At 37.1% G+C, this 10,376-nt stretch overlaps 1 protein-coding gene across 1 annotated transcript in view; it reads left to right on the top strand.

Annotated features, from left to right (window-relative positions):
- Positions 1 to 1,823: 1,823 nt before the first annotated feature.
- Positions 1,824 to 10,376, top strand: part of LOC115900326 (ankyrin repeat domain-containing protein 30B-like) — a 37,565-nt gene continuing 29,012 nt past the window's right edge. The window contains exons 1-4 of the mRNA XM_030940176.1: positions 1,824 to 1,880; positions 3,341 to 3,431; positions 7,638 to 7,666; positions 7,760 to 7,832. Coding sequence (XP_030796036.1) covers positions 1,824 to 1,880; positions 3,341 to 3,431; positions 7,638 to 7,666; positions 7,760 to 7,832 — 250 coding nt within the window. The remainder of the gene's footprint in view (positions 1,881 to 3,340; positions 3,432 to 7,637; positions 7,667 to 7,759; positions 7,833 to 10,376) is intronic.

The following is a 10,376-nucleotide window of genomic DNA, read 5'->3' as shown; positions in this document are numbered from 1 at the left end:
GTTTTGATTTGCATTTATCTGATGGCGAGTGATGATGAGCATTTTTTCATGTGTCTGTTGGCTGTATGCATGTCTTCTTTTGAGAAATGTCTGTTCATATCCTTTGCCCACTTTTTGATGGAGTTGTTTGTTTCTTTCTTGTAAATTTGTTTCTTTGTAGGTTCTGGATATTAGCCCTTTGTCAGATGGGTAGATTGCAAAAATTTTCTCCCATTCTGTGGGTTGCCTGTTCACTCTGATGGTAGTTTCTTTTGCTGTGCAGAAGCTCTTTAGTTTAATTAGATCCCATTTGTCAATTTTGGCTTTTGTTGCTGTTGCTTTTGGTGTTTTAGACATGAAGTCCTTGCCCATGCCTATGTCCTGAATGGTATTACCTAAGTTTTCTTCTAGGGTTTTTATGGTTTTAGGGCTAACATTTCAGTCTCTAATCCATCTTGAATTTTCACGTAAGGAGTAAGGGAAGGATCCAGTTTCAGCTTTCTACTTATGGCTAACCAAGTTTTCCAGCAACATTTATTAAATAGGGAATCCTTTCCCTGTTTCTTGTTTTTGTCATGTTTGTCAAAGATCAGATGGCTGTAGATGTATGGTATTATTTCTGAGGGCTCCGTTCTGTTCCATTGTTCTATATCTCTGTTTTGATACTGGTATCAAGCTGTTTTGGTTACTGTAGCCTTGTAGTATAGTTTGAAGTCAGGTAGCATGATGCCTCCAGCTTTGTTCTTTTGGCTTAGGACTGTCTTGGCAATGCGGGGTCTTTTTTGGTTCCATATGAACTTTAAGGCAGTTTTTTCCCAATTCTGTGAAGAAATTCATTGGTAGCTTGATGGGGATGGCATTGAATCTATAAATTACCTGGGGCGGTATGGCTACTTTCACAATATTGATTCTTTGTATCCATGAGCATGGAATACTCTTCCATTTGTTTGTGTCCTCTTTTATTTCACTGAGCAGTGGTTTGTCGTTCTCCTTGAAGAGGTCCTTTGAGATGTACACTAGTACTATTTATTGCCTAGAAGAAACCAATATAATAAACTATCTTTAAAAACTATTCTTATGCATGTTTAAACATTTTACAACAGGTGTGCATAGTCATATTTAATATGTTAAATATTTTTCAACTTCCAATGCATATATGATGGTACAGTATAATTTTCAGCAACATTGTTTTTCGATAAATGTTATAATTTTTAGAGATATCCATAGTGGACACAATTAACTGTGTTTTTAAATATTAGGTGGCTTATAAAATTCCATTGTATGAATGTACCATAGGTAACTACACAATTTTTATGCTGATAAATAATAAATAAAAATGAAAACAAGCAGATTTCAGTCTTTAAGTTAGTTTTATCTACTGAATTTTTAGTTATTGGAAATTAAAACTAAAATATTTAAAGTATTTCCTTGTGCAGTCATACATTCCACTAACAATTCGAACTACAGTGTTGCGACTTGTCAGATCTCTGAAACCATCCAGGGTATACTTCTAAAAATGAGTGAAAATGGTGACATACCCAAGTATGATTTGGTTTCTTGGACCCTGTGCATGAAATGTGAACTTTACGGATGTTGAGATCACAAGTTCAATATAATTTTCTGCATTTTAATGAATGATACAACATTAAATTTCAGATTTTTTAGATTTCAGTTCTAACGGATTGACTATAGAAGTAGTGATTGTAATTGACAAAAAGAATATACGAGATACAGAGGAAAACACCTCAGATTCGTGAATGAAAGTAGATTTGTATATGTTTTTAAAGTTTATAGTAGAGGAAAGTTCTCATGAATGTATCTGTGATTAACCTTTTATAGCTCAGATGTTCCAATCAGGATCCAAACAAAAGGACGATAAAGAAGATCATTTGGATTTTGAGGTACTGTGCATAACTGATTTTTAAAAATATTAGTATTGCGTGATAGGAAAACGTAAAATCAGAGGCTTAGACTTTATTTTCTCACCTCTGCATATGTCACCCCCAAATTATGTTTGATATGTTTCAGAATGCGCTTAATGGAGAATCTATGTGCTAAGTAGATTACTGCTTCGTAGGGAAATTCTCCTAGTTTCTAGGATTAATTTAAGAAGCCAGTGTGGTATGGTGTAAAAAATAAGGCTTAGAAGTCACTAGAAATTCACATGGGATCTGAAATAAGTTTGTCTAAAAGTGAAAGAATTACACTGAGTCCAGCTGTGGGCAAATTTATGATTCTGTGGTATATCTATCTAGATGTACAAAGGTTCTAATTGGATTCATAGAGAGACAGTTTAAACTGCAGTATTGTAAGAGTTGGGACCTGAAAAGGTAATGCCGGGGACTTGACATATTGACATTTCTTTCTTGTTCAGTATAGACCTGAGGGAACATTTCCGGAGAAAGAAAAGTGTGAGGAATAGGAAACCTTGTGGGACTATAATAACAAGAGTATTGGTTGAGTAGTCTTTGGGAAAATATAAATTATTTTCACAAAAGAACTCCTCGAGTCCCTTTATGGCAGGCAGTCAAGCTGCAGCAGCATGAGCGTCAAATAATAGTGATGTATTTTAAGGTCACAGCTGTGGAAAGACATGGACGATGTCTGACCTCTTAGAAATAAGCAGCTGCTGCCTGGTGGTAACCGCAAAGGGTGGAAGTCGATAGACAAGTAGATTTTATCTGATTTGTCATCAGACAAAAAGATTTTAATATTTGTTTGCTTTCATTTAGACATGACATAATTTTTCTCTCTTACTGCATTTACATTTTATTGAAGCACATTTTCGAGCAGCATAAATTTTGTCACAAACTTGTTGCTGGTTTTAAGCCCCTGTTAAATAAAATAAAGCAACTTTTTCAACATTCTGTGCATACATTATATGACAGACTCTCAAAGTTCTCTTCATGACATGCATCATTTTTAACACTAAACAATTCTCTGATCATGAATAGTTTAAATGTTTAATGTGGTGTGTGTTATGGCAACTAGCAAGTGTATTGTATTTTGTTTGAAATGTCATGCTTATTTTTGATGAGGACTACAACACTAGTTAGATATTTTTAAGAGAGTTACTTTTTGAAATACGCACGAGTGAATTTTTTCGTGCATGTGATTTGTTTTTCCTGCTCACTAACCAAGTTCATAGCGTCATGAACGTAAAGATAAGCTTGATGTAGAGAGCGTTACGTGAGATTTTCTATCAAAATGTTTTGGGTTTCAACACACGTCTGCTCTTAAGTCGAATTGCTTGTAAAGTAGGAAACTGTGTTTTTCAAAAAGATTTTACTTAGGAAATTTTGATACTCTTCATTATTGGGATTTCTCCGTTGAAATTATTGATTGATATTACTTTTAACAGAGTTTCCTTGAGAATCTTTTACAGAATGATGAGTGTTTACCCAAGGATACACATCGAAAAGAATTGGATACAAAAAGTGGAAAATTAAGAGGTAAGAACCAATTTTTACTCAACATTTCATTTGACCAAATATTTCTCTAAACTGATGAGGAAGAATATCCCCTAATAGCCAAGGAAAATCACCTCCTAAATGCAAAGCATGGGAAAAAAGAGAAGTGAAACGGTGATAAGTTGTACGTCTTATCAGGTGTTGGCAGCAGTCTACATTGAGAGCGCTGAAAGGGATCTGAATTATTAGTTTGAACTCAAGATATTCCAAGACCTGAGGAAAATGAGAAAATAAGAAAGGAGACAGTAGTAAAAGAGGAAATGAAGACTGAGAAAGACAGACAGTACACGGAGTACAGGAAGGAACAAGAAGCAGGCTTACTATAATGGAGGATGGTAAAATGAAATGATTCTTTAGGAAAAGATCGGGTATGGTTAGAAATTTGGGAAGAATATAAAGTGACCTTCTAGTACCAGAACTTACCAGAAAATTAGCGCAAAAATATGGTGACTCTTCCTGTCTTTCTCACTGGTTGGGAAGCCATTAGGGATGGAAGCACCTGACCATGGAGAGCTGTGTTGTATTTGCAGTAGGTGAGAATAAGCATATATGCACGGCCACACATGTATGTAATTAGTCACATACCCTCCGTATAGACCAGAAGTTTTCAGACTTTAGAAAGTCAGCTGGAAACCTTGTTAACAATTCACACTGTGATTCAGCCGACTTGGGATTCTGCATTTTTAATAAGTTGTCAGGCGATGCTGACGCTGGTTGTCCTTGGACCTTGCTCTGAGTAGCAAGAGGAGAGGCCTTTCGTGGGAGAAATGTGGAGGAAGAGCGACCGGATATAGAAGGTGAAGACAGAAAAGGGTCAGGAGAAAGCATGATGTTGCTCTTATTTTTGAGTACATTTTTAGCCAGAGAAGAAGCAGAAAGAAAATTCAGAATGTTTTACTTGAATACTTAAATTGTTGTTATTCATAGGTACTGTACTGATGTTAATATAGAAAATGTTATTAATATTTAAGAAGTCTGTTGCAACTAAATTTGAAACAAATATATCAATACTGAAAGCGTATTTGCTATTCCTGATGAGTTTGTACATCTTCGTCCATGAGTGGATCAAGAAATATTGAGATGGCTAAGCTACAAATTACAAAAATGTTGGCATACCATTATACCGTCTGGGTATGAGAATCAGTGAATATTTATATTTAGTATTATTCTCTAAGTATATATCCAAGCTGATCAATTCATGACACTTTCACTGACGAGATGTGAATTCTACATTCAGCTGAACTCTCATCCGAACGATGTACCTTCTCAATGACAGGACACGGTAAAGAGCACGATGAATGCTTGTAATATAATGATGTACATCATTTTAATGTGTTGCACTGAGGACACGGCGTAGCATTCTCCGTCCAGCTTTTGTATTTATTTTCTCAGTGTCATGATTTGCTCCTCTGATTCAAGATCACTTCTCTCCTCATCACTCAGCATATACGTGTTGGTATTAACACTTTTTGCAACCATCATATATAAATGGTTGTACCGTGTTCTTGTCATTCCACAGCAACTTGGTTTTGTTCGGCGATTAGCTCGTCTTTCATTCATTTTAAGATTTCAGGCCAGGCGCAGTGTCTCAGACCTGTAATCCCAGGACTGTGGGAGGCCGAGGCTGGTGGATCACGAGGCGGCAGATCGAGACCATCCTGGCTAACATGGTGAAACCCCGTGTCTACGAAAACATACAAAAAATTAGCCGGGCTTGGTGGCGGGCACCTGTAGTCCCAGCTACTCGGGAGGCTGAGGCAGGAGAATGCGAGAACCCAGGAAGCGGAGCTTGCAGTGAGCCGAGATCGGGCCACTGCACTCCAGCCCAGGCGACAGGACGGGAATCCGTCTGAAAAAAAACAACAAAAAGGATTTCATAGTGTGCATATTGCATGTTCACGTAGCACCACGTTTAATTAGACTCTCTTCATGATGATTCAAAGGCGACATAAATATAATTACAGATACCAACAAGCCTTTGTTTAAGTGTATGTCCTGCTTCATGCTATACTAGAAATTAAAAGTGAAGTATTTAATATACAGGTATGCACAGCCATACATTTCAGTAGCCATTACAAATGTGGCTCACTAATCTTCAGAGCTATGCCATGTGACCTGTCCTGACTCTAAAAAATCTCCAGCGTACCCCTTTATAAAAATAAAAGTAATAAAAGAAAATAACTAGGGTAGTATTTCCTGAATTGTGAACTTCAAGGAAAATCAGATCACAGTTTAGAAATAGAGTTTTCAACCATACCTAGGATTCCTAAATTCCAAGTGATAAACGGTTCCTTGATGATGAGATAGCTCTGAATGTTTCATCTCTGCCTGTTTTGCTTTTTTATCTTGTCTTAGAAAGGTTAACGCCAGCTATTTTCTTCATAAAGGAAAACATTTTGGTTACATATTCATTTCCTATCTCATGGCACTCTGCTGTCTTTGCCCTTAGTGAGGATGTACATTTAGCGTATTTTTACCTAAAACAAGCAGATGAATTAATGGTATCAATTCTTACATCTGAATTTCTGAGGTTTCTTCAGTGCTTCAGACGTAAATTTTAAGGATATTAATGAATCGAGAACGACCTTCTCATTCTAATTAAAGCAGGGTTTTATTTAAAGGGTATCGGATACAATGTTAAGCACCTTTTTCCTAAAACACATACATGCAATATGCTCATGCGTATTTAGCCTTGAAACGGTTAGACATAAATTTGGTGTGTTTTAGAGGGTTAATATCCCTGAAGTGGCTTAATTGAGAGATGATCAATCGTCTCTCAAGGGAAACAACATGTATAAGTGGTATTTCTAAATATATTAAGGTATGTCATACTGAAAAATATAAAAGTAGAGAAAACTGAGAGATTAAGCCTATTTTATTAGTATTATTTGATGAAAGGGATATATTTCTGTGTGAAAAAATATCTGTTTTTTCTTCAAGCTAAGTGTTTTATAAGAGCTTTTTCATAACTGTAGTTCAACGACTCATATGGTATAACAAATCGAATAAGTTTTAGCAACAAAGCAGTTGTAGAATTCATTCCTTGAACGCTGAAATTGTTATTTTCAATAACCATTATTCTAACACTGCAACACGCAGGTTAATGATATGTAACAAGTCTCTGGAAATTGACTTCTAGTTTTTGATACTTTCCTTTAGATTATCTTTTGTTTTCTTTTTTTGAGACAGAATCTCGCTCTGTCATCCAGGCTGGAGTGCAGTGGCATGATGTTGGCTAACTGCAACCTCCGCCTCCTGAGTTCAAGTGATTCTCGTAGCTCAGGCCCCCGAGTGGCTTGGGTTCCAGGCATGTGCCACGATACCTGGCTGATTTTTGTTATTTTTGTGGAGACAGGGTTTCGCTATTTTGGCCAGGCTGGTTTGGAACTCCTGGCCTCGAGAGATCCGCCCTCCTCGGCCTTCCAAAATGCTGGAATTACAGGCATGAGCCACTGCACCGGGCCTGGATTAGTTTGTTGATGAGTATGCTTTGACCTTTTTATATAAGTGGATCAGGAAATTTTAAGAGGACTAAACTAGAGAACCCCATAAATGTAAAAATACTCATATTTCACACAGGTGCAAAAATGAACATATTTATTAACTATTATTCAGAAGTAGATATTTATGCTGATAAATTTAGAACCTTCTCTGCAATGATAAGGGAAGTGTACCTTTGAACCCTCATCGCAAATTTGCAATTTCTAAACTACAGGACAAATTGAAGAACATAAGAGGTGCTTGTAGTAATTTGACATAAGTGATTCTCCTGTGTTTCCTTAACTATATACCATAGCATTCTACCATCAGCTTGGACAATTTGTATTTTTGGGGGGGCGGGGGGTCATGACTTGGTCATCTTACTGAATGCAACTTCTTTCCTTATATGGCAGCTTGCTCCTACTGGTATTAGGATTTTTCTGCTTTAGTTATTGTCACCTTAAATACCTTTTCACTGTGGAAATCTTCACAGCATGTTCGATGAAATTTATCTGTTAAATTTTCTTCGGAATATTTCTGTCACGTTGGCATGTTAACAAAGACAAGAACCCAAAAGACCCCACAACCTAGTGTATTCCCTTTTCCATCCAAGCATGAGGATTCATCTTCATATTCACACTGTGTGAATGTTTGGTAGGCTTTGTCAGGCTTGCATATTATCAATTATATATGTCCCTTTTCTTTCAGAGTCTTCTGATAAAGATGGTCTTCTGCAGGTAACAACTTTTCTATTTTTATCTTGAATACTAACTACATATTTTATGAAGTATACGTTATATATTAATTATTTTGTTTCCAAACCCATTTAGCCTACCGGTGGAATGAAAGCTTCTAATCCAAATAAAGCCTTAGAATTGAAGGACAGAGAAACATTCAAAGCAGGTAAATTTTGTAATTTTAATTTTACTCTGGAAAGAAGAATATTAAAATATTTGAAATGCTGAGAGCCCTTTTTATTCCCAATGTTGTTTTCTTTTCAAAATGTGACGGGAAATCTTGGTACAAATAATGCCAACATTAGTATTTATGTTTGAGAAAATGCCATTTACAAGCATAAGAGTTTAAAAAAATATTCTGCTTAACCTCATGTGGTTCTACTTTAATGCCCTGATAGTATAAAGTTTCCAATTTGCAATTTCTGTACGTGCTTGGTTTTCGGGCAGGTGAATTTTGAGACTGTGAAATATTTGCAGTGGTTCAAACGCTACTTGGAATTCTGATCTTAGAGGAAAGTTTCACTTGCTGACATGACAGTTGTGAGTGTTGTCACTCTGAGAATCGAAAGAAAATCAGTTTCTTTTTCTCTGATTCGATGACTGAGTGTGTGTGTGGGGTGTGTGTGTGTGTGTGTGTGTGTGTGTGTGTGACTTATAATTTAACAAAATCATGACTTGATGGCTCTTTGCTAGGCACAGTGTTTTAGAAGAGTGACTCTCAAGCATTTGGCCTTGGTGTCTTTTTATGCTACGGTAATTAATTGCCTAGAGGTACACAACAGCCTGAATTAGTTTTGGTTGTCATTCCCAGGCACGTTTGAAACATTTTACACCAGGCTGTGCACGGTGACACATGCCTGCAATCCCAGCATTTTGGGGGACCAAGGCGGGCAGATAACTGAAGGTCAGGAGTCCCAGACCAACCTGGTCAACATAGTGAAACCCCAGCTCTATTAAAAATAACTAACAATCGCCGGTTGTGGTGGTGGGTGCCTGTAATCTCAGCTACTCTGGAGGCTGAGGCAGGAGAATCGCTTGAACCTAGGAGGCAGAAGTTGCAGTGAGCCAAGCTTGTGCCACTTTAGCCTGAGTGACAGAGTGAGACTCCATCTCCAAAAGCAAACGAACAAACAAACAAAAATTCACAGCGTGTGTGTATGGTTATGGACTATGTGTAGAATTTGTTTTCATGTCTTAAATTTTCTTTTTTCTTTCTTTTCGTTTTTTCGAGAGGCAGTCTCGCTCTCTGGCGCAGGCTGGGGAGCAGTGGCGGGATCTCGGCTCACTGTAAGCTCCGCCTGCCGGGTTCACGCCATTTTCCTGCCTCAGCCTCCGGAGTAGCTGGGACTACCGGCGCCCGCCCCCACGTCCGGCTAATTTTTTGTATTTTTTAGGAGAGACGGGGGTTTCACCATGTTAGCCAGGATGGTCTGGATCTGCTGACCTGGTGATCCGCCCACCTCGGCCTCCCAAAGTGCTGGCTTTACAGGCGTGAGCCACCACACCGGGCCCAGAGTCTTTTTACGCTAGTCCCATTTATTGTCTAGAAGTGACCAATATTCTAAACTACTTTTTAAAACAATTCTTATGCATGTTTAAATATTTTACAACGTGTGTGCGTGGTCATATTTAATATGTAAGTTTTTTTTCAACTTCTACTGCGTACATGGGTGTACAGTGCAAATTTTGGCAACATTCTTTTGTGATCAGCATGATAATTTTTAGAGACATCCATAATGGACACAATTAACTGTGTTTTTTAATATTCGTTTGTGTATAAAATGCCCTTGTATGACTGTACCATAGTTAACTATACAATTTTTATGCTGATAAGTAATAAATAAAAATGAAAACATGCAGATTTCAGAGTCTTTAAGTTAGTTTTATCTACTGACTTTTTATTTGTTAGAAATTAAAACTAAAATATTTAAAGTATTTCCTTGTCCAATCGTACATTTCACTAACAATTCAAACTGTGACCCACGGATTTTAGAGCTATGCTGTTGCAACACGTTAGATCTCTGAAGCGGTCCAGGGATCCGGGGTACTTTTCTAAAAATGAGTGAAGATGGTAAAGAGAACTGGACGTCATTTTTGGTATAAATTCATTTTCTGTCTCATGGGCCTGAGAGCTCCTCAAGTCTTGTAAGGGCCTTGATTTTATCCTATAGCATGTGGGAACATTGCATTACTTAGGGCAATTAGTTTTACCTACACAATCCCGATGTTTCTCCCAGGTCTCACAAGCTGACTCTGAAGATGGTGTTGCATTAGGGAAGAACTACGTCACTGTAATTAAAGCAGTTCTTAATTTATATACAATACAACTTTTTTAAGCTTCTCTTCCTAAAACATATACACACCCAATATACTGTCGTGGCATACTGAAATGTAAAAGGGTTGGACATATAGTTTACTAACATCAAAAGGTAACATCCCTACAAAATCTTGTTCATCGATAAATCATCTTTTTTGAAGAACTGTGTAATAGAGATTGCGGAGTCAATCAAACTAAATAATACTACAAAGTGAAAATTTACAACGAAGTGAGAGATGATAGGTTATTAAAGTTTTCTGAAAGGACAGCAAGTATAGAACTTGCTGTGTTTCACGGGAGAAGAGGGTATGACTGCTTTGTGAAGAAAAATTCATACAAGTTAGTCAAATTTCTTTTTTTCTGCATTGTAATGAATGATATAATGTTAATTCT

Source organism: Rhinopithecus roxellana, chromosome 11 (genome assembly GCF_007565055.1).
Source record: "Rhinopithecus roxellana isolate Shanxi Qingling chromosome 11, ASM756505v1, whole genome shotgun sequence".
Taxonomy (NCBI): domain Eukaryota; kingdom Metazoa; phylum Chordata; class Mammalia; order Primates; family Cercopithecidae; genus Rhinopithecus; species Rhinopithecus roxellana.
Note: the sequence above shows the minus strand (reverse complement) of the source record. Positions and strands in the feature narration are given on the sequence as shown.